At 37.4% G+C, this 26,044-nt stretch overlaps 1 protein-coding gene across 4 annotated transcripts in view; it reads right to left on the bottom strand.

The window, feature by feature from the left end:
* KHDRBS2 (KH RNA binding domain containing, signal transduction associated 2) overlaps positions 1–26,044 on the bottom strand; it is a 636,753-nt gene that overhangs the window by 260,595 nt on the left and 350,114 nt on the right. For all 4 annotated transcript variants that reach the window (XR_010070438.1, XR_010070437.1, XR_010070439.1 and 1 more), the window contains exon 3: positions 1,998–2,114. Coding sequence is in view for 1 of the 4 variants with exons in the window: in XM_063330276.1 (XP_063186346.1) it covers positions 1,998–2,114 (117 nt within the window). In the remaining 3 variants the exon portion in view is untranslated. The remainder of the gene's footprint in view (positions 1–1,997; positions 2,115–26,044) is intronic.

The raw sequence follows: 26,044 nt of genomic DNA, 5'->3' as shown, positions 1-26,044 counted from the left end.
ACAACAATCCCCCAGACTTTGGTAATTCATATTTAAATCAGTAAAAAAAAAAAAAAACCCTACGTAAATGAGACTAGTCAGCTTGGTTTATGGCAAGAAACCTGTGTTAATCAGAGCAAGCTGGATTTTCCCTAGTGATGTAGCACTTCACTGTATTATTTATGCTCACAGTCAAATATATTTTCTTTAGGTTATACCAGCATCTCAGCCTAGAATATCCTCTCTGACGTGGTAATTGTAACTATTACCCATCCCGTGATCATTCTCAGCCTCTTTTGCTTGGAACTGGTAACAGTGACGTACATGGGTCAGATAATTTCTTTCTATCACTGTAATTGCACAGGGGCTTTGTTTTCTTTTGAGTTGGTAATGTCTAAATTGGATTAAGGTAACAGTCACTTACAAGGCCTTCTCTACAGAAGTTGCTTTCATCGCTGCTATATTTAATGCTGTTTTACTCTAGAACTTCCTTTACACCATTCTCATATGAATGAGTTTCTACGAAGTTCATACTTAACTTCAGATTAAAGACCAAATACTTTATGAAGAGGAAAAAAAATACGCTGAATTTTGCGTTTTTTGACATACTCATGAGTGAATGTAATAACTGGCATGCTGGCACTGCTCATTATGATCAGATGAAATTCAAATGATATGATAAGAAGAGTGACCAGTCTCAAAATCAGAGGACTTAGTCTACCTATTTGTGTGTGTTTGAACGTGTTTAGGTGGTGACAAGCCCTTCACTCTCCCCTGTCTCGGCAATTGCTGCTCTTGGCAATAATAATCTGAGTGGGTGGCTGAGGATGGAGCTGGCAGATGCAGTACTGATGCAAATTACTGCTACTTAGCAGCACATGCATTCATTCATCCAGGGAGTCATTTTCTATCATTCCAGAAGTAAGCCGAAAGTCATAAAATATTTTACTTGTCAATACCTAGGAATAAAATCTGTAGTGTATTCAACATTTATTACCATAAAATATAATGTTAAATAGATAATTGAAGTGTCAGTATGCCCAATGTCATAAAGAAATCTCTGAAAAAAATGAAATATGTTCTATGTGCCTAATTTGTCTGTTTTGTGGGTTGTTTTTTTTTTCAATATTGCAATTGGAGACCTCATAACGCAAGTATGACTGCTGATACGCATTACCAACACTGAATAATGCCAACCATAAAATCCTGGTTAGTCTTTCCTTGATTTTGGCATATTACTGCTTTCATTATTTTAGCCACTGAGCTGAATGACAGAGGTGACAGAAAGGAAAGCAGAATAATGCACAACATTACTAAAAGCAATATACAGTTCAGTGAAATTAGCAGTCGTTATTTCTGTATTGACCATAATACTGCTGTTTTACAGGCTGTAAAGTAAGACTCAACTATGCAATCAGTACTTATTCTTTGGGTACCGTATATATGAAGCTGCCTTAGCTTACAAATAATTACCTTAGGTGCATTGACCAGGCAGTGATTCCAAAAACTTTTTTTTTTCTTTTATCTATACTGCGTTTTTACACACATTTAAGCAAAACATCCACGCTGTTATCTTTTTTAGAACTTTGCCCTGAATAAATATACAATGTTTTAAAAAAGTCCCATCTCTAAAGAAACACTAAATAAAAGAGAAAACCTATTCACGTACACTAATATTACAGCAGTAATCTATACAAGCTATACTTTCTCAGGAGAAACGCACTTCTCTCAGAAGAAATGAACTTTGAGGTGGTTTCTCTTTTAGATGAATTATTTAAATAACAGTGGTAATATAGTAACTGTGGAGGTCTGCAATTACATGGGAAGCAAGGTTTGCGTAGCAAGAGAAAACTTGCATTTAAGTATTTGATGTAACTTGAAAAAAATACAGTTGCCTTGGAGCCGGAGTCTATTACGAGTATTAACTGAGTCATTAATAAGTAGACAGGCAGTCTATGCATAACAGCTGAAGCACAATTGTTTTGACAATAACTGCTATTGGAATCCAGACACAGTACCTTAGCTTTATCCCTCATGGATCCTTTCCCCAGGATGGACATTTTTGCACCTGTTTCTTCTTGTAACCTCTTCAAGGAGTTTCCTCTTGGTCCAAGCAATTTCCCAACAAAATTGAACTAGAAAGCAAATAAAATAACTATTTAGACCAAGAGGTACTTTTCCAAAAACTTAATAAATCTTTATAAACAAGCTGCTTAAAAGAGAAAAGTTTACTTTCCTTTCAAAAAAGCACTCCTACTTTGTTCTGAGCCTAATTCATTGGATACAAGCCTGGAGAACCGAGGTACCTTCTCATTCAGCACAAAATGCAGTAAAAGCATTCACGGTTTATCTGAACCCCAGGAGACTTCTCTCAAGGACAAAAAATGGCCAGTGGCTGCTCAGGTTTAGCTAACTGCTCAACAAAATCTTTGCTTATCAGAAGGTATAGGTGAAACCCAGAGAATGCATACATTCTTTTCTGAGTTTGCCAGCTTTATTGGCAAAGTAATATATTCTGCAAAGTTGGAGCTTTAGATGGATTTTCAGGAATTGATGTTTTACACATTGATTTTAAAATAAGTGCTATTTTGTGTATCAGCTTCAAATATCTGTTTCACCAGCAACAGAACAAATCACAAACAATAGATTACTGTAGATATTCAAGGCTATTTTCTGAGAGGTTTCTGAAGAATGCTGGGCTTTGTCTGACATGCTGCTAATATTCTTAAACACTGCACAGTTCATGTGAGACATGCAATATTGTTTTTTCTGTATGAAGAGGACAGATGTCTACATGAAAATCAGAGGACAGAACAATAAATAAAGGAGGTGTTAATATTACGTCAACACAAATAGCAAAAAAGGGGGAGTCTATTAAGTAATTTGTTTATTCTGTAGTCAATAGTCTTTCATTTTATTATTTTTTATGAATTCCAAAGGCTTTTAAAAACTCTATGGCATGCTGTCTTTGTAAGTTATCTGAGAACCATCAGCGCTTGCTTAGGACAGTTCTAAATTATGTTCAAGTCTGAACAGACCTGGCCTAGCTTTCAACAAAGAATAAGCTTAGCCAAGGAAAAAGGTGTGTAACTGTATCAACACTTCCTTTTCTTTTATTTCAGAGATAAAGAACATAACAATAAGAAATAGGAAAAGAATATGCTGCTGTCAAAAATACACCTGAATGTCCAGAAAGATGTTATAACATGCTTTGTTTTGCATTACCTTCTATTTTAAAAATGTAAAAAATGGGGAAATATTCTTTTTTCCACTTTAGCCGGCAAGGATATAAAAACACAAACGCATCAGCCATGTTAGTAACACCCAAACTCGGAATTGAGCCAGATACCCCAGAACCCAAGCTGGCTTTCAGTCCAGCGTCTTAATAACAAGTCACTTGTAACTTCCTTCAAATATTGGTTAAACCATCAAAGAAAATAATATGAAATCACAGGAAAAATAAATGGGTAAGGTGACATCTAATGCCACATAAACGAACATAACTGATTTCAGCAAGATAACATGTCTAGGGGCAAGTGGTAAGTGACAATGTTGCAGAAAGATACATCAATCTTTGAAGCTCCAAAAAAAGATTTTCCAAGCTTGTACGCATGTATTTTTTTCCAACTCTATCTGTTGATTTAACAAAAGTTATCACCCCTTCAATAAATCCTACCCCATTTTGGGGGTAGGATCTAGAGATGATGGCCAATCATGGCATCAACAACCCTGTGTCCTGAAACTGTAGCTATGCTCCTTCCTGGGACAACCTAGGATAGAAGTTGTTGCTGGCTTCAAATTGGTTATTACACTTCATATGAAAATAAACCAAATAGTGAGGAAGGAATGGCAAAGACTGAATTTCAATGTTAATCCTAAAACTTTGACTTAATCTATTGATAGAAATAAGATTTCAAAAAATACACATCTTGTGTATGTGAAGGTTTATAAGAGACGACTGAGCGAACAGCAGAGCTCTTGCTCCTCTGCAGGGACCCCCTTACGTGCAGAATGGCTGTTCACAAGTTACAACACCAAATCCTTTGTGCCACGTATACATCACCAATCAGAGAAGAACCACTTACTGCTACATTCTTTCAGTGTTTCTTAATATTAAGAAAAGCTGCCCCTCGAAAGCTGAAAGCACTATACCACTACATAAGTTTGGAGGAGACTACAAGAAGGCCAGCCAAAGCTCGACTTCATTTGTTCTCTGAATGGAATAAAACTATTAAAATACACACTATGAAGATTTATGCTGACCATTTAGATTTAAGCACTTCATAAACTGTCTAATAATTACCTTGACATATGGCTGCAAAGGAGCGGTATGGCCAGCATAAACTATGTACAAAGTGGATTTTAATCACTTCAGAGGAAATAAGTGGTTGGGGATTTTAATTCTATTGATTATGTAGCAGACAGACACACATTTTATCCACTTCTTAAAAAACACAAATCAGGAAGCAAGCAGTTACTTACAACTGAATAACTGAATTGCTCTTAATTCAGTTTTGTCTAAAGTTGCAGAAAAGCCAGTGCACTATATCAGAGATTCAACTGTTGTTCTGGGTCTTCCCAGTATCAGTAAGCTCTAGGGCCACTGTCTATGCCCAGAACCAGTCTATAATAAACTCCTAAAAGTCTGAAAATACTGATAGAGTAACTTCGGCTCAGTAACTTATGAAAAATTAAATCCTTTATGTTCACATGTGGGTAAAAACAGCAGACAAGTACGAGAAAGTTTCAGTGAACAGCATAAATTGTAAGAAATTTGAATCACAACTTTATTCATCTTATTTATTTTATTAAGCTATGCTGGATAAGAACCTGAGCAGAACTACTTTTAATACTGGAAAGATTAAGCTCCAGTTACGGTCACAGACACAGCCAAAGCATACAGCTACAGTGAAGGAAAATGTGAAAACTCAGGGAGTTTGACTGCACATAATGACAACCCTTGCCCTCAAACACACATTCCTGGTACAGCTACTGTAACTGCAGATCTCATTTGGCAACCTTAGTTCTGATGCAGTCCCGCCATGTGTACAATTTTTCTCCAAATAATAGTAGGTCTAAGTCTCTGGGATAATATCTGGTCATATTAGGAGCAGATAGCTGAGAAATTATGACATACAAAAGAGAAAGTTTTAACAGAAAGCTTTCATTGCTGGGCAGAAAACAGACTTCCACTTGAAAAATATGGTTATTGTTGTGTTACTGGATGTTTTTATAGGTGGCTCAACTTCTCGATCATATTTATGAATGTGAACTAGGCTTTCTGTGTGCTTGTAGAAACCCCTCCTGGATTATGACAAAGATTTTGCATACCATTTTCTTAGATTTTTTATGATTTGCCTGGGGAAAGACAGATGCATGTCTTCAGAGAAAAATGATCAGCTGATAGCCGGGGATGCTTTACTTATAATCAAATGCACATGATGCTTTGTGTGTCAACAGCTGGGCAATAAACTTTCTCCTGTGCAGAATAAAACCTGACAGAGAATATAGCTTGACAGATCTTTCAAGTATGCACTGCCAGTCTCCCCAACGTCTTCCCCAGCCAATATACACCCAGTTTTACCAGGTTTATCTGCATCTCCATTACTTTCACACTCCACTCCGCACAAGCAATCTGACTGTAAAGTGCGCAAAGCCAACACTCTGGCTTCTCGGTCTCCACCAAAGTTTTTGTTCATAAACCTTTTTTTAATAGAATCATAGAATCATTCAGGTTGGAAAAGACCCTTGAGATCATCGAGTCCAACCATCAACCCCACTCTACAAAGTTCTCCCTTACACCATATCCCCCAACACCGCATCTAAATGACTCTTAAACACATCCAGGGATGGTGACTCCACCACCTCCCTGGGCAGCATATTCCAGTGTCTGACCACTCTTTCTGTGAAGAATTTTTTCCTAGTGTCCAGTCTAAACCTAACCTGTTGCAGCCTGAAGCCATTCCCTCTTCTATCGCTAATGACCTGTGAAAAGAGACCAGCACCAAACTCTCTATAATGTCCTTTCAAGTAGTTGTAGAGAGTGATGAGGTCTCCCCTCAGCCTGCCCTCAAGATCATCAGTAAAGATGTTAAACAGAAATGGTCCCAACACTAAGCCCTGAGGGACACCACTTGTGGCCAGCCGCCAGCTGGATTTAACTCCATTGACCACCACTCTTTGGGACTGTCCATCCAACCAGTGCTTGATCCAGGAGATTGTATGCTCATCCAGGCCATGAGCAGCCAGTTTTTCCATAAGAATTCTATGGGGAACAGTATCAAATTCATTTCGAAAGTCTAGGTAGACAATATCCACAGCCTTTCCCTCGTCCAATAATCGGGTCATATGCTCACCTGGGAATAATCAAAAATGATACTGCACATGTGGACACACAGAAATTATTCTCTTTCCCCAAACTGTGCTGCTCCCATCCATCTACAAAGCTTTGTGCTTACTCGCAGAGAATACTTACTGACAGTGTGAGACGTTCTGCTTAAGTCTATATGCTAGGACTGAATCCAAATCCAAAGATTAGATACCCAACAAGTACACAGAAAATGAAGAATTCTTAAAAACTAATTACGTGAAATTTCTTACCAAAAAACTGCCTACGTTAATGAGAAGCTTAGGGTTGTGCTACATGCATGAATACATATATAATCACAGACTTGCTTGCCTCCAAAACCGCTTGCAGTAAAACATGCTGCACATCAACACACCTCACTTGCTTCAGGCTAAGACACTGAGAAGAAAATCCCTAAAACTAACCAAGTGTTGTCAAGCTGAATCACAGCACAGGCAGTCTGTCTCCCAGTGTCAGCATTTAGTGCGATAATATATCATAGATGGTTTCTATGAAAGGCCAGAGGTTAATTGTAAGCTGTTCTGTAAATAAAATGTGTACAATAACTAGTTCTTAAAATATATCCTTCAGTTTACTCATAATGTCGTGATAGTCTTAACTGTCCTGCAGCATCTCAAGAAGATCGCCATTTGTATTTATTCTCATTGCCATGCTTGAACTTACCTCCTTTAATATGGACATGCCAAGTCTTTTTCTCAGAAGTCATAATATCAGCAGAATTATCACAGAATTTAAATTAAACACATACACACATTTATAAGTTGTTATTTACATAACATCTGATTGATATAATATTGCAAACTCAGAGGAAAGTTTCTTCAGTATGGCACGTTAAACCAAACTGTCCAGGAGATGAGCGCAATGGGAGCTGGAACTTTGAAGTGGGCATCAAAGGCAAATAGACACGGTTCCATTATTGTGTCTGTGTTGCATAAAAGGCGGGGAAAAGAAAGATAGTGAATTTGTGCTGTAGAGAATCTGTAGCTAATACTAGCATTTTAAATGTCCTTGGCTCTTTGCATCAGAGTCCTCTCCCTGGGGAGGAGCCCACGCTGACAGTGGCAAACAGGGCTAACGGAGCTAGGCAGACAGAAGCTGTTGACTTTCATCACTACCTCATTTTTTAATGCTGAAGACTGTATCAACCATTGATCCTTACCTCGATTGTATACGTGGGACTCACTTTATTCTCAGTATGTGATAACTGGCCTTTCAATAAGTGGACAGCCATAGAATGGTCAGTTCTCTTGAGACTCATCACACTGGTGGGCTGGCATTCCTGCTCTGCTTACGGGTGCCAAGGTGTACTGTGAGCCTCCCAAGAGCTGGGACACAGGCTGCAAGGTCTGGCAGGGTCACCAGGGGTGTCTGATAGGGGGGTCCCCAAAGACAGCAGCAGATTCAGGCTGAGAACAGTCACGCGCACTTGGGACACTGTCTCACCTGCCTGGCCATGTGGCACCATCAGAAGTAGATGAGAAGCTACTCCACCATACAGCAGCACTAAGTGCTCCCCATAAAACCTATCCCATTTAAAACCACACCTATCTTCCTCCCCAACTCCCTTCTGCACATGGGGGCAAGAATGCTGGTAACCAATTAAGCAAAAAGTCATATAATTAGCTGTTATGTTGCAACTTGAAGCTCTAACCTGCAGTTCTTTCAAGATTATAAACTCCATTTACTATGAGTAAGGATTTTGACTACCTCAGGACAGCATACCGTAGGTATAACAAATCTAACACATAGTTTACAGCATTAGCATTCAAGCCGCAAACTAAATACAATGATTGATTGAAAATGCATGCTTACATTTAGAAGAATATTTGTTTCCCTGTTTGATATAGCCCAAATACATCCCTACGAGAACTGTAACATTTCTTATTTTATAAACACTATTTTAATAGGGTTTTATAAGCAGAAACAAGGAATATGCTTGCCATTCAGAAAAAGTGTTTGTGTCAGTGACTTTCTGTTTTATACACAGATCAGTGTTCAGAATAGTAACAAAACCTAGATAAATCAGGAATGGGACAGACAAATGTTTCCAGCTGTAAGATAAAGCAGCACAAAGCCCTGAACTGGGAGAATAAATTAATTTCTTCTAGAAACAGCAAAACAGAAATAGCACAGGCTTGGCAACATGAAATGGGATTGTTATTTCTTAGTGTGTTCTGTTCACCATTGCTATCAGCTCCTTTGTGGGGAGATAAAGTATCTTTCCATTTTCAGAGCTACTTATCCTCACAAAAACCTTTCCTTATTCATGGGGGAAAAAAAAATCCTAAATGCAGTCCTGTGCTAAAGAAAAGGGGAGGAGACAAAGATATTATTCACTTCTGAATAAAACCTTACTGATTGAGACCTGCTTATAAATTAGTTTTCTTCTGGTCCTATTCTAGGACTTCTGATTGTTAATTTATTTTAGAATAGCATTTATCTCACCTTTTGATACGCACAAGGGAATTCCCTTCATGTAGTACTGGATGATTACGAAGGCAAATTTTATTTTTCTCAACACTTTGTAAGCATGACAATGCCTGTAATAATATGCTTTAACTTTTGGTCAGCCCTGGAATGGTCAGGCAGTTGGACTGATTGGTTAGATTTTTGCAGGTCCCTTCCAGCTGGAACTATTCTATTCTATTCTATTCTATTCTATTCTATTCTATTCTATTCTATTCTATTCTATTCTATTCCATTCCATTCCATTCCATTCCATTCCATTCCATTCCATTCCATTCCTCAGCAGGTTCTGCGGAGTTCAGATTTGCCTCACACTGTATGTAGCTGCTTTCCTCAATACCTCTTCAATATCTAGTACTTTTTGCCTTTTCTGAAATGAACTTAATGTTCCCGATAAGGATGCAACATTATTTTTTATTACAGCGATGTGATGTTTGCTGTCTCTGGAGAGGAGCTTCCAAGAAACCTGTTTGGTAGGACTGAACTTTGGAAGGCTCTACTTTAGCAAGGCATGTCAGGAGACAGCAAACAGCAGAAGCAGAAAATGAATGTACTGCTTCACTGGGGCTCTGGAGATCTACTTCAAAGGATACGTGCTAATGCTTTCTTAAAGTATTGCACCACTGAAACTTCACTGCAGCGGTCCCAGAACCAAAGGAGAAGGCTGCCCTTTCCTACAGAGCTCACTGGGTCTCATCTCTTCATTACACTTTAAAAAATAACCCGATGCCAGGCTGTGGGGAGAAAAATGGACTCAAAATTAAATGCTCAAAGGGAAAATACAGCTTCTTGAAAACTCCCAGCCAAATTAATTTCTGGTTTAAATCAATAGAATTACCTCAAGAATAAATTAAATCCGAGTAACAAAGTTAGAATCATTAAAGCTACTGTGACTAGAGGATTTACCTAAGAAATAAACATTTTTTATTACACATTTTTTTTATCTTGAAAAGTGCCGGGAGTTCATATTTACGGTGTGCTTGAAGAAGATGCCGCAATATTTGTCTGGCTATTTACTAGCTTATAGCAAGCATCTAAATCTACAGTGAAAATATACTTTTGGCATAACTCCATGAAACAGATGGTCAGTGACTCCAGACAAACATCTTCCAGATACAAGTCCACATTGAGATAGCAAAAATATTCCCTCACTTTTTTAGCAGTTTTCTGTCAGAATTTGGTAACAAGTTGTGTCATTTAAATAGAGCAATTTAAATGAGCCTTAAAATTAAAATTAATTTTCTGATGAAAAAAAAAAAAGTTTGGTCTGATGTATCTTTACTCAGTTAAACTTTCTTAACTCAGGAAAATCTGAATAGCTATTTCTCTAACATATGCATTAGCAGTACGATTTACTATATTCTGCTAATCTGTCAGACGCCCAAACATTTTATTTTGTGTGATTCTGTTTTTAACTCTGACGTGAGGTAATTGAGGAAAAGCCGAGAAACCAGCTGAAGCTGCAGATCTATATTAAATCTGCAATTAACAAGTCCAAGGTGTTTATTATTTTAATTGCAGAGATATCCAGAGAGACTCAGCGTACCAGGCACTGCACAGACACGCAGGGAGACGTGATCCTGACCCTGAAGAGTGGTCAAGTATGTTAAAAAAATTAAACAAACCATGTTGAATATATGTGGCTGCTACTGTTTATTTGGATGGACAGGGAGTGACTGCAGAAACTACTGCCAGGAAAATCCCTGGGCTCAGTTATGAAAGTTGGTATTGCTCGAAGCAAGTGCGACAGGACCAGGTTCTGCTGACAGGAGGACCATGCTGGAGCATACTTTTTCCACACAGAAATGTAAAAGAGGATCCTAATGTCACTTTTCATCTTTGGCTTTTGCATTTTTTATAATTCTTCTGCAACTTGGAATAAACTGCTTTTTCCAAGGCTTATCCCTATTTGGCCAGCCCAGATGGGGTGGTGGTGGGGGGCTGAGGAACGGCTCTCAGGCTTTTTTGCTTTTTTTGTTGGGGAGGTCAGAACTGTTAGCAAACTAGTCGCCAGTCAGAGGTCATGACCGATCCCAACCCATGTCTAGAAAAGAATCGGGAAGTTTTTTGAGGGTTGACTGCTCCTTAATGGAAAGCTATTCAAGAAGACCAATGTTTTTAAAAACTGCAGAGTATGCTGAGCTAGCAATGATTTTGCTCTTCTATTTAAGTCATTTTCTATTGAATCAAGGGCAAGGGGCCTCTTTAGGACAAAAAGTCACCTGCCTTTTAACATTCATCCTAGCCAAGCCTGAAGTAGTCAACTTTCACTATTTCACTATTAGGAAATAAATAAAATACAAGGTAAGTACTAAGGAGTTATTGGAACTGTGTATCGAAGACCGGCTCATTTGAAGGACATTATCTAAAATGATATTTCTATGAATGCTAACAGTTCAGACTGCAGAAATGCACCACTAATCTTTTTCCAAAGTGCACAATTAAATAAGTTTATATAGAGCATATGCACAGGTATGGATATAGGTACTAAGAATACAACACTGAAAAGCACAATCAACATTTGGCTAATTGGGCTTATTACCCCCACAGATACACAATTTACTGGTCACACTAATAAACACCATCTGCTCTTTGCTAACTGGCAGCAACCTACCAATTCTTTTCTATCTTGAAGAGTTTGGAGCATAGAAGGAAGATCTAAAGGAATTGTAATACAGCAGGATTTCCAAGCACATCGTCTTACTCTTACTGAGCTGAATATGATTTCATATTAGGTGAAAGATTTCTCTTTGCCAGATGCTATATTTGCAAAGTTAAGTTCTAAGTCAACATGAACCAGGATAAGTTAGTGTTGAATACCCAACCATAAAACTAATGTATCTTTCCATACATGTTCCATCTTTCCATACATATGTTAGTGATACTGGACTAGTGAAAATGTAGCATAAAACTCAAATTTCTCTTCAGTCACGGAAATTATAACAACAGTTAGTTTGGACCCAGCATGTAAATGAACTGATTTAAAATACATGCATATAGTATCTAATTTTGTAGACAGCATTGTATTAAATCACAAATGGTTTATGTTAATCTAATTAAAAACTCTGTTAGTCAACTTGATTTTGCCTTGCATTATTAAAGTAATTATACTTACAGCAGCATTTATATATCAATTTACATATACTGAGCACTACGCAAACATTAATTTTATTCTCAAGTCATGTTCATAATCAAAGCAAAGCATTACTTTATGTTGATTGACATATGCAAACTCACGTAGCTCTATGGAAATTAAGCCAGTCTGCAAAAGCACTCAAAAACATTTTACAAAATTTTGGTTCTTCCTCCTCCCCCCCCCCCCCATTTTCTATACTGTTTTTTTTTTTTTCTTTATTACTAAGGAAAAATGCAAGAAAATACAATCTTTCTTCCTTAGACCTCATTACTTTCTACTTTTTCTACACTTAGAGAGGAAAACCAAGTATCTTTCAAGATTTTTTAAGGAGGACTTGGCTGATCTGAAATGGTAATGCAATAAAATATTTTAAGAGGAGCAAAGTGTTCCAAAACAACATGGACAAGGTGAAAACAGTTAAGTAATACTGTGTTAACTCAAAGACCTGAACTGGTGCTGAATTGTGTGCCCAAGGTGTTCAGGTAGGACTTCTGTCCAACTCATACTTAAATTTCAACTGTGTTTCAAGTGAAAATTGTACAAATCTAAGACAACCAATACTGTCCTCTACTTGTCCATTTGATCAAATATGGCAGGACAGAATACAAACTCAGACAATGCAGAATAAATACTATTGGATATATTGCCACTGTTCAGGAGCTTATTCTCAAAAGCCGCATACGGCAGCACTACGTTCCATGAGCAGATTGCACGTTAACCGAATAGACTTTTTCTTAGTTTTTTTGCTCACTGTGATGAGGTTATGGAAGGAAAATAACCAGCGTTAACTTGATATCTGGCACAGACGGCTTTCCATTGGTTTACATCGCAAACATACTGGGCTCATAAAGATCTTTTCCATTTACCAAACTGAAACTGTCCTGGCTTGCGCTGTAGCATGTAAACCAGAGGGTCTGCAGAGCCTCCTCCTCCACAGTATACAGGGCTAATTGCAACAGTAGTCACCAATGCAGCGGATCCCTGAATTTACATTTCATTTAACACTGCTGATTATAAAAACAAGCTTAACATATATATATAGAGAGAGTAATCACTCTGTAATTTGATATAAACGTAACAGATTTCTTAACCGTGAAGAATCAATCACTGTGCTAGATATGCATACAAGGAATGCGATTTTTTTCCATTATCAGTATTTGTCAATGCTTCTAATTTGCCAAGTTGATAGCCTATAGTACGCACTAATTGCGATTTAGAATACCTCCTCAGTCTCATCACAAAACTAGAAATTACAGTTTTATAACACTTGAGTGACAAAAGCAACTAAAAACCTGAGACTGCTTTGCTGATGGCATCCCTTTGCAAGCAGCATAACTGTGCTTCAGACTTAGTTAATGTAAAACAGAAAAAAGTACTTTCAGGGCAACACCTTGAAAGAACACCACCACATACTGTACGTGACAAATGAGCTGGCAAGCATGAGCTGGAGGGCCCCAATGGCTTTGAATAACACAGACTGCAATATCTAACTGTACCCAAGAAGGAAGTCTCGACATTGCAGTACAGCAACTGTGAACAAAACTGTGGCTAACATGCTCCTACCTGATAAAATATTAAATAATCTGATAACTTTTTTCACTTGCACCTTTTTTCTTATCCCCGCAACCCAGGCTAAGATCTGATTCTCACTTAAAAGAATATTATAGAAGTAATACTGAATTCTCCTCTAACACAAGATTAAGAAATGCCTCAGGTATATTTAATAACTACCTAGTTTTAATAACTATCTAGTTTATCTAATATTTATTCCATTGTAATTACTGTGCTACAGCACATCTACAGTCTTCAAGAATGATGAATGTGTTTCCAAAATACATATTAAAGAAATCAATCAATGCAAAAAAAAAGGGCACTGAATATTTTCCATTCATGTTGTCAAATCATTACATCCACAGCTCCAGATGTTTAAGGGAGCCAGGAGATCTCTCCTGGAAGGGTTAACCATACCAAAGTAATTACCTTGGTATCTAGGTAGATGTTACAGCCTTTAAAACTCACTTTCGCATTGGCATCTGACCCAGCTGGGTGGCTGGTGTCTACATCTGCAGAATTTCAAGTGCATTATCAGCCCATTCATTGCTGCTGTCTGCCTTGAGCCTCAGTCACTCAGTGGAGACTGCTGTAAATGCCCAGCTGAGCTGCCTCATTCATTGCATTAACTGCATGAACTTTGATATCTCACACAAATTTATGAAATCCATAAATTCCAGGTCTGGAGCTAGGTATTCAATGCCTAGGTCCTGCATGGACAGAAGAGCAATATCTAGTCCTCTTGGGAACCGGCATCTTACAGTATGCTTTTATGTTCCTCTAGGAAATCACAGCATTCAAGTTCCTTCGTGGAGTTATAAATGATGAAGTGTTTTGATTTCCAGCCCTCAAGCATTTATACCCTAATGGATCCCTTATATTTGTCTCTCTGCAAATTCTGTAGCCACTGAAACAAACTAAAGAAAACCCACAACTGCTGTGACAAAAAAATATGTGAAACAGTAAGCAAAATTAACTTTCAACAGACACTGGGGAAAATGTAAGTGTAACTCCTCGTGGAACATTACATTCTGTGGAAATCTCAAAAGTCCTTCAACATTCTTAATTTAATAAACACCGTATCTCTCTTAAATCATTTAGATCATAGCAAAGTAGAGGAAACAAACTGCTACATTCTTAAAGATAAAAACTAAGGATTTGTTCCACACATGTAAGTTTCTGGGAATGTTTTCCCACTGCAAGTTTATTTACAAAAATAGTCCTATTCCCCTTAAAATTGAAAACATCTGTAAATAATATTGCACCAAAATAAGAACATGCCAGTGCACTTCAACGTGAAACAACAATGAAATCAGTAGGGAACTACTGATTGAGGTAATCTTCTCCATTTAAAGTGCTATACAATGATGTTGACAACCTAGCTAATGTACTCACACATTTAAGTACCATCCACAAACCCACAATTAAAACTGTACGTTCTCATCACTAGATTCAGATCTAAAACTGCCTTATGAAAAGCTTATTTAATTTAAAAGCCAGCACATAACTGTAAGTTTCATTTGAAGCACCTAAGTTCATAGATATTTGCCTCAGATGACAACTTCCATCTTTGCCAGGTCTTTTTTTATGACATGTAGCATCCTGCTTTGTTTATAGTCCATCAGCAAATGGATATTTCTGAATGTATTTTAACAGTATAATTTCCAGACTTAAGGTTTGTCAAATGCTTGTAGATGGAGAGTATGGACATTACATGTTGTTTATTTATTCTTAGGCTTGCCCATCCCACACTTAGAATAACAGAAAATAGCCTTCTCGTTAATCTTTGACAAACACAAAACAAATGAACTGCAAGTGTGCAAGCAAACACAGATGCCCAAATCCTAGAACAGTTTTCAGCTGGTGAATTCCAGTTTCACAGCAGTTGAGCCTAGTGAGCCTCAAACTTTACTATTCTCTAAGAAATACCAGAGAATATTTATCACATCAAAGTTTCTGATTTAGTTCATCCACACAAAAAAAGTACTATGAAAAAAAAAAATGAAATGACAGGAAAAATTACTGTGAAAAACAACAGTAATAAATTAGGCAAAGGAATGTTCTATGGAAGTCCTATTTCCAAATCATAGAATTATGGGGAAAAAAAGGGGGGAGAAAAAAAGAACTGAAATACTCTATCTTGGATGTCAGTCTGCAGACTACAATGGGAAAGAGGACATGTATAGGGAAATTGCTAGCCCCAGCCAATTTAGTTCTTCCATGTTCTCAAGAGAGGCCATGTGGAACACATGGAGTGACAACATGCCATGTCCCAGCTACCATGAGAGGGACAGAGACCTGTACTGGTGGCTCTGAAGGGAACGTGCATCCTGTAGACCTCACAAGAAGTCTGTGCAGACTCCAAAGACATACTAGCTGTAGCAATTTGCAGTCCTTACATAAAACAAAAAGTGAGGAATGCTGGAGAGAACTTCTGGAGACCAAATGCAGGTTGTTTGGGAGCTGAAAGCTGGGACCTGCATAGCAGCACTCTGCAACATTCTTATTACACCATGTACATATGCAGAGAGAAGGGGACGTGCCAAAGCAAAGCTGCAGTCATGGGCTGAAATAATGGTGTTAGCAGGAAAAATTGAGATTCACCTGGAACTAAGGACACATCTTGGATAGGGAGAATCTGTACAAGCGGAAAAGACCTCATCTGAAGTATAAAGTATCCAGCTGTGGATATGCCTAAAATTCAAAGAGATTATATGTGCAGGATATGGAATAATATTTAACTCACTTGAATATTAAAATCAAGAAAAAGATCTTTTAAAATTCTGAAGTTGTAATAAAATAAGGAAAAAAATAATGACCATAAACCACCAGCCTAAAAAAACCCAAAAAACCAAATCCACAAAAAGCAGGTAAGAGACGAAGTTTGAGGAAAAGCTTGGAGAAAGTATAAAAAATGAAAATAAAATATTTTTCAAAGATTTGGAAGCCAGACAGTGAGCTGGTAGGGATAACAGCTGTTCAGGCTATAAAATGAGTACTCAAGAAAGATGAGGTCAGAACAGAAAAATAAAATGCTTTTTCTCCATCTGGGTTCATAATGGAGGAAACTGTGACAGGTGGTTAAGAGGAAGGTAGTGCAAGAAAAATTTTCTAGGATTTTCCAATTAAATTACCAAAAATCTAAATAAACGATAAAATTAGTGAACAGGAAAATGCATGCATTAGAGAGGTGAAGAGCTTATGTGGCTATTTTAAAGGGAAATGATTTCTCAGCAATATACCGGTGTTCTCCAAAAAAACAAACACAGAAAAGAAAGTAATCTGATACCATAGACCTGATTTCCAAAAGACATTAATTTTCACAAGGTCCTTTACCAAAGACTCTTGATGAAACCAGCCTGACATGGGATTTGAAGGAAGGCCCACTCACGGATCAAAAAAAAAAAATGTTTAAATGATAGGAAAAATTTGTAGTACATGGTCTGTATTCAGAGTGGGAGGAAGTCATTAGTTGAGTCCTTCAGGGATACAGTGGGAGACCCAAGCTGGAAAAAGCAGGGAACAGTGAGAAATGAAACTTTACTGATGATGTAAAGTATGTCAGGGCTCTGAAGGCAAGACTGGCTATAAAAAAACACGTTATGATTCTTGGTGATAAAACAACAGCTGAAATTCAATGTAAATAAGCATAAAACACATTGAAAAGCATCCTGCCTTTATAAATAAAATGTTGTGCTCATTCTAACTCGTCTCCTTTCGTATGTAAGGCATATATACAGAATTGTTCTATTTTAGTCCAAACAGAATTGTCTTAAACAGATACAGTAAAAAACACACATTTGCAGTAGTCTTTGATACAAATATTAATCTTTAAAGATACAATTTTTGACAGTCCTCTGGAGTTGGACCTCCAAGATTTTGTTCACATGCAAAACCAGCAATTTACAACAGTGATGGCAATTAAATAAACTACTTTCTTAGGTTAAATAAATTATCATCCCCAAAACATGTATTACATCCATCTATGGTAGCATGTTTCCTTATGCTATTCAGTAGGAGCTGTCAGCGTGTATTTTTTATTTCATGCAGACAGAATACGATGAATAAATTAATTCCTTGTGTTTCTTCAGATGCAATACATATAACTAGGCTGAAGACCTAATCTTACTTCCCTATTTGTTCATGAATGACCATATTTTTATGAATAATAAATGGAAGTAATGTAACTAATATGGAAGTAACCCTGTCACAAAATTACAGAGTCACAGAATGGTAGGGGTTGGAAGGGACCTCTGGAGATCATCTAGTCCAACCCCCCTGCCAGAGCAGGGTCACCTAGAGCAGGTTGCACAGGAACGTGTCCAGGCGGGTTTGGAATGTCTCCAGAGACAGAGACTCCACCACATCTCTGGGCAGCCTGTGCCAGTGCTCTGCCACCCTCAAAAGAAAGAAGTTCCTCCTCATGTTCAGGTGGAACTTCCTATGCTCAAGTTTGTGCCCATTACCTCTTGTCCTGTTGCTGGGCACCAATTATAGCTGAACACTCAGATTCTTACAAAACTCTCACACTCGTATTGGTCTGCTTCAGATGGAAAAAACAAAGACAGTGCAGTATGGGTCCCTCTCTGTTTCTTCTTATTGATTTTCTAAAACTACAATGATTAATTGGTCCGATGTATACTTTATAGAATAAATCTTAAACAAAGCTATTATTCATCTCTTGTAAATATGATTTTCAAAGATAGAAGTTTATAGCCTTGCCATGTAGACAAAGATTAATAACTAAAGTGAAAGAAATATATTTGTGAAATAGCCTTTTCAAGTAGGAACATTAATTAAAATTCCTTACTTCTACTTTGTCATTGCAAAACATCAGATTTATTTATTATATAACATAATTCACCATGACAGAGTGAAGAAGTGAAAATGTTTTTGATATTGGATGTAAACATCAAGGTTTATCTGTAAAATATGTATTTTTTAATATTTATTTTATCTTTACAATGTTTTGAGACAATTATAAACTGTAGCTATGATGTAGCTGGCAAACTCCCTAGTAATTATTTTTGAGAGGTAGCTACAATGTGATGAAGAACTGGTTATTATTAACATAACAGCAATCAAGCTGGTTTATATAAAATTACAGGATATGGAGAAGATGAGCAATGAGTCAAAAAGAAAGTGATTCAGTGATGTTTACAGCATGGGATTTTTGGCAAATCTTAAAGAAACACGACCAAAATATCCTGTCACTATCACAATTACTCTTAATTTGCACAATCTGAGTCTACTGTATACTTTGAAGAAAAATATGTCATTAAAGAAAATTAATGAAACATTCAATGTACTCAGTTTTTCCTTATTTTCATGTAAATAGTTTTAAAGTGCTCTGATGTAAACTGCTAAATGACAGCTTTCAGAGCTAATCAATATTTTTTGTTTTATACTAAAAGGAATTTTTTAAATGCCATTGTCAGTAGACCTGCATGTATACAGATAAGTATGTGTACCTTAAATGAACTCCATCAAAATTCTATTACTGTAATCTCTCGTTTCTTTGTAAGCAGAGCACAGTCCCCATTGACCTGAAAGCTAGAGGTAATCAATGTGCCAGTGTCTCCAAGCAAAATTTAGTACAGCGTATCTGAAAACAAATACTTTAAATCAAGCACTAAACAGAAACAATAATTTATTAGAAGCTATAAATATCTCCCCATTCTATACAAAATGGTTCCTTATAACTGAGATTTCCCTCTACTGGAAAATGCAAGCCAGAAAAAAAAAGTACCAGTTAAAAACATATTGGGCATATTTCCCCTTTTAAGCAGTTTCTTCCTTAGCTCTTTGTCTTAGCCTGTATCATTAGCAATTCTAACATATTTAGCTAATTACTATGAATCCTTACTTAGTTAAAGTGACTGTACACAGCTAATCAGATCGGTTTCCTTTTAGTTGCAACTGCAATTTCAAACCCCATTATCCCATTAAAAATAAAACCCACTACATATTAAAATTATTAAAATAGAACGCTATTCAGGACAAACTTCGGGAATAAAGACTCTGTTCTAGCTTTGCCAAATAATTGATTTCTGTTTCATTTCATTAATTCCATTTTGGCCCAGTCCAAATTAGCTCATATAGATGTATACGAGGAAGCTAAAAATTGCCAAAAGCTAGTGGGCTATATTACACTGGGGAGCAGTGTCCCAAAGGAAATTGTGTAAGAACCATACACTGAAGAATTTCAACTTTAAGCTAAAACATACATTACACAGTATATCATATGCAACACAAAACAGTTTTCTATGTTCGAAAGACTCCTGTTGATGAGTTCCAGCTAATTTCATTCAAAATAATTGCAATGTAATGACCATACTGTGATTTGGATTATGTGTCTGCGCAGACGTGCAAAACACGTGTTCCCATTTCTCCACACTGAAGCAAGCAGGCAGAGCACCGCTCTCGGTTCCGCGGTCAAGCAGCACTTGCTTCCGCCTTAGATAGACTTCTGAAATTATTAAAGCCCTGAGCAGACGAGGATGCACAGGCTGCATATATGCACGTACACATGCCAGGAGACAAACTCAGCACTGTACTTGGGCATCGGTCCTGCTAACATCGTTACGGCTGTCCAGGGAAGGCTTTGGACCAGTCAACGAGCCCTCTCCCAAGCAACCTCCAAGCAGCCATTGGGAATTAACTGGGCCAGGAATGACTTCCAAGATGCATATTTTATGAAGCCGTCTTGTTACAGAGGATAGGAGATTTAATGCTACGGATGTGGCTAGACCACAACAGCTGGCCGCACAGCATAATGGGATTGGCACGGCATAATTTCCTAGTGTAGATGCAGCCACGTGCACTGTGGTTACAGTAGAAATCCAACAGCAAAATATTTATTGTCTCTGCTGTACTAAAGTTTCATTTTGATTAGATTAATGTTATACGATCTTAAAACCCTTTGAAATGTTTGCATTAAAATAGAATTTCCTATATACAAGATCATTCAGTGTTTAAAGTATTACACATAAATATTAATCAATTAAATTTCTTTCCCTCTAAGGCTGGGACAAGATTATCGATTACTATTATATCCTTATGAGAGAGAAGGCATGAACTCACTCCTTATCCTAAAGCACTTTTTAAAAACCGTAAGAGAGGAAGCATAACATTCCAAATAAATGTAATTAAAGCGTTTTAAAAGAAGAACAACAAAATATGATTTCCCTCTTTCTACCCAGCTAAGTCAACCACGATGTTACTGTGAGCTGTAGCAGCAGACTGAAAAAACAATTTGGAGCGCATCACCAAACCTAAGGACTTTTGTTAAACCACATTTTGCAACACCTTGGTAATAAAGTAGACTATCTCATTAAAAACATTATGTGAAATGAAAAACATGCATTCAGTACAAACCACAAATCAAGGTGAAGACCAAGAATTCTATGGATCAAGTGAATGTTAATTCATGTATTTTGGAAAAAAAAATGAAGTAATATTTCACAGTGTCTGACTGATGCTTCATAGGAACATATTTAACCTATTAGAAATATTTAGATGACTCGGGAAAACTGTGGATAAGTATATTTTGTCTTCCTGGATGTGCTGGGCTTAGGGTCTCTCAAGATGCTAATGAAGAAGCTTAGAAACCACAAGACGGGAGGTGAAGTTTCTTGTTGTGGACTACACAGGGCAAGAGTTAAGGAAGAAGGTAACTGGAAGAGATGGACTGTCCCATGCTAATACTGAGTTTTTCCACTACAGATTTTCTGTTGTAGAAGGCATTTGTACACTTAGGCAAGGAACAGAGCTTTACTTTGGTCCGGACTTCCAATGGAACACAGAGAAGTTCTGCCAGCGTCAGAATACCTGTGGGGAGTGCTGCAGCTATGGAGGTTATGAGTTCTGCTGTTATAAACCCACAATACGGGTCAATGGGAAGGCTGAAAGCAAGAGGCAAATGATACAGAAAGAAGACCCTTGGGAACAGCAGCTGCAAAACGTACCACTAGCAGGTGGAAGGCTTAACCCAGCACCCATACAGGCTTGGTAGCTACTCAGTCTGCTCCCGGTCTCATCCAAGGGATGCCAGCCTTCACTGCAGACAGTGCTACCCAGCCTGGGGACACCTCACAACTCAAGATCATGCATTGCAATCACATCTTCTCTATATTTAAAACAGCAAAGAAAACCCAATATAAACAACTGCTAGATGCCCCTGTGGAAGAAGGTGCTAGTTAAAAGATTGAGGCTTTGTTTACATGGTGGTATTAAAAAATGTATTTAAAACAAATTACAAAGTGGACCATTTAAACTGCCTTTAGCTCTTGTTTGGACACATTTATTCAAAATTGATGTGGTCTTAATTTGAATTAATTTCTGAACCAAATAAATATAGAACTAATTAGGACAACAAAATTCATTGCACTTAATTTTCCTAAGAATCACAGAGCAAACATGCCCCTTTCATGTCAAAAAGGGTAGAAGTCTAAATCTTATGCCTTTTTTTTTTTTTTTGGCCACAGGGACACCAAATACCTTATAAACCCTTTCTGACACTGAAGTTAAAGCTGTCTTATATCTCTATTGAGATTGATTAATTTGCAGTACTGATAAATTAACAGTGTTATGTCAAAGACAAAATACCACATTCCCACCACAGCTAAATGGGAAATTTTTCAGCCAGATGGTATAGGTTTTGGAAAGTTATGCTGTGTAACAGAGAATATTTGAAAAAAATTAATTACAGCAATCACTGCTGCATCAACTGTAGTATTAGTCAGATTCTTTAACATTTATTTCATATTCATCGTATTAACCTCTCCTCAATTTGGAAGCATCAAATAATTTGTTTAAATAACAAATACTTCTTACTTCATTGAAACAACATAATTATTGAAACGAAGGCACTTCAACAGAAGGCAAACACGCGGTGAGGATACCAAACAACATCAATGCAATTTTTAGGAAGAAAAAATTATTTTCAATAAACAGTCTTAATGAGGAAGCATAGAGATTTACAGCTGTGATACCTTAGGCTTAAGAAATACACCATCCCTATTTCAAACAGCACATACCCTACTAAGAATCTGATTACCTGCACTGCACGTCTTAAAGAGCATGATTCTCATTACCAGGCAAATTATTATAAATGTTTGATTTCTTTTCTGATAGGGGTCTCGTAAGAGTTAGAGAAAAAACGTTAAACTGGAAGTAGGAAGAGATGTCCCCATATAGAAATAGAAACAACACCTACCAATAAGCCATTCAGAATGCTTAACATAAAAATGTTTTGAAAATCAAAATATCTACAAAGTTTTTTTTCTTGTTCCTTTTTAACTGCATTCTACACCACTTTTGGGGATTTAGTTTTTGTTTCAATTGTGTTCCCACCTTTCTTTCTACCTTTTTTCTCAATAAGAGTTGTTTGTTTGTTTGTTTTTTCCCAAAAATTATTTGAAATCTGACTTTTTTGTTTCAGGTTTATATTTTTATTATTTCACATTGGAGATGTTTCAACCAATATTCATTAGAAGCGGTCACAACTTAAATATTTAAAAAAAGTATTTCAACTATGGTTTTGATTCATATTCTCAGACAGTATTAATGCACTGCCATGAATGGTTTAATACATTCAAAATGCAATTATAAAACAAATTAGAAACAGATTTCTCAATTTTTAAAAAAAGTAATCTAAATAGTCTCCAGACCAACAGAATTACTTTTTAGCAATTATCAAATGCACCATTAGCAAGTTTTCTGATGATACCAAAGTAGGAAGTGCTGTTGACTCTCTTGGGGGACAGGTGGCCTTGCAGAGGGACCTAGATAGATTGGAGCATTGGGCTGTGATTAATGGGATGAAATTTAACAAGTCAAAATGCTGGATTCTGCACCCTAGGACGGAGTAATGCCAGGCATAAGTATAAATTGGGAGAGGAGCGGCTGGAGAACGGCCCTGCAGAAAGGGATCTGCGGGTGCTGGTCAACAGCAGGCTCAATATGAGTCAGCCGCGTGCCCTGGCAGCCAAGAGAGCAAACCGCATCCTGGGGTACATCAAACACAGCACCACCAGCCGGTCAAGAGAGGGGATTATCACGCTGTATTCAGCGCTGGTGCAGACTCACCTTGAGTACTGTGTGCAGTTCTGGGCCCCACAATTTAAGAAGGATGTGAAGGTCCTTGAATGCGTCCAGAGGAGGGCAACAAAGCTGGTGAAAGGGATAGAAGGAATGTCCTACGAAGAGCAGCTAAGGACCTTGGGTTTGTCTAGCTCGGAGAAAAGGAGGCTGAGGGGTGACCTCATTGCTCTCTACAGCTTCCTGAGGAGGGGAAGTGGAGAGGGAGGTGCCGATATCTACTCCCTGGTATCCAGTGACTGGACGCATAGGAATGGTTGAAAGCTGCACCAGGGGAGGTTTAGACTGGACATTAGGAAGCATTTCTTTACCGAGAGGGCAGTCAAACAGTGCACCAGGATTCCTAGAGAGGTGGTTGATGCCCCAAGCCTGCTAGTGTTTAAGAAGCATTTGGACAATGCCCTTAAAAATATGCTTTATCTTTTGGTCAGCCCTGTTGGGTCTGGGAGTTGGACTAGATGATCACTGTAGGTCTCATCCAACTGAAATATTCTATTCTATTCTATTCTATTCTATTCTATTCTATTCTATTCTATTCTATTCTATTCTATTCTATTCTATTCCATTCCATTCCATTCCATTCCATTCCATTCCAACACATAATTGCTGTAAAATCTCTTAGGCTCATGAACTTTTTGTCTTAACAGCACCAATGTGATGGTGTTTTATGCTTTGTAGTCAGAGCTTAGGTAATGGTCTACTCAATATGAAGAAATAACTACATTATTAACTTTGGAATTTATCTTTTCTCATTCAAGTCATGGTATGATTCTTATGAGTCAGATCTAATTTGCATAGTTATAATTTTATTTTAAGCTTGGTGTTTCAGAGAAAGTTGTTCCACAAAGCTGATGAAGAATAACATCATATTTGCGTTGCTGTTGTACCCTGGTTCCCTGCAGTCTGCACTGTAACAGCCTCAGTTCCTAACTGTGGTCCTCGTTATGGAAAGAACTTGCACGTGTTCTCCGAATGGGGTCTCCATCCCATCTCCACTGTCCACAGAATTTGCAAGAATTTAGCTGACTGCCCCCTTTAAGATGCAGCTGAAATTAGTAAATACAAAAAAAAACCCAAACCAAAACAAACCATTAATTTGAGTGGGAGTACAAGCTGAAAGATAATGAATGTAGACAAGTTTTCCTCCGTTAAAGACCTGGCTGGGAAAAAATGACAAAAAATCCTTCCAATACTACTCTCTCCTATTTGCAGTCACAGTTTTCTTGCTATTACAAAAGGAGGGCAATTTTTTTTTAACCTAGGCAGGTTCTGTGAGAATAACATTTAGCTTTGATTTCCATGTTTGGTAAACCCTGCACAAATCTCTAGCCCTTAACAAATTCCTGTATCTCAAAACCATTTCTGACAATTGGCTTCATTCAGAGCATGGCAAAAGAAATTGGATCCCAAGGAAAGTGTCAAGGACACCTTATGGGGGAAATTGCCAACGTGGACATTTCTTGACCTTTTGCCATTCTTTGACTTCTGAGCCTTTGCAGCTTCAAGTCCCTGCCTATCATTGCACAGTTTCAGGCAACCTGGAACAATCTTGATACAACTTTAAGAGGAAAAAAGTGGTTTCATTGAAACAGATTTTTCTTTTGAGTAGAAAAAATATTTTTTTCTGAATAAAAAGCTGTTTGAGAGAAAGGTAGCGACAAGTTTTAGCAATGAGTGTTCAGAGAAATCAGTGCTCTTTCAGATGATTGCTCAGAAGTACTAAGCCGTTTCTGTAAGATCATTTCCTCTGCATGTTTTCAAATAAAGCATTGGAGAATGAAGCGAAGATTAAAATGTAGGGCAGAGAAAGGGTCACTAATATCTGGAATAATTCAGCTAGCCAAATGACAGAAGAAAACTAACATCACAGTGTAGGCTATAAACTTATTTTTATAATTAAAAAAAATCAAAACAAAATTATCTCTCTTACAGCAATGTGTTTAATGCCCTCAAACAAAGCAAAGTTAAAAGATGCTGCAGAAGCTTGGTGCCTCAAAGCATTAGATTCTTCCTTTGAAAACTGTCCAGAACAGCTGGTCTTGCCATTCAGTAATGCTACCCTTCTTTGTATGAAGGAATATTTTGCAATAACTTTTTTAGTATTCTTGAAAAGCTGGTTAAGCAAATAGCAGACAATATAAAGGCAAATAATTTGTCAAGGAATTCCTTTCCTGTTATGCCAATTATGTTAATACAGCATTACAAGATAAAGTTCCATCATCTAAATGCACATAAAACAGACATTCAGCTACTCATGGCCATTAAAATGAATTCATGTTAAGCAAAGATCTTTCATAGCAGACCTTGAAAACAAGAGGATTTCTGCAATAATACACCAGGAGCCTTTTAAAAAGAACAGTAGATGTTTATCTGCTCTTCTCGTCAACATTTCGTCTTGTCGTTCGGCCCAACGCTACACTTAAACCTGTGCTATCTATGAACGC

The sequence above is a fragment of the Chroicocephalus ridibundus genome, chromosome 3 (genome assembly GCF_963924245.1).
Source record: "Chroicocephalus ridibundus chromosome 3, bChrRid1.1, whole genome shotgun sequence".
Taxonomy (NCBI): Eukaryota; Metazoa; Chordata; class Aves; order Charadriiformes; family Laridae; genus Chroicocephalus; species Chroicocephalus ridibundus.
This window is presented reverse-complemented; position numbering and strand designations above follow the sequence as displayed.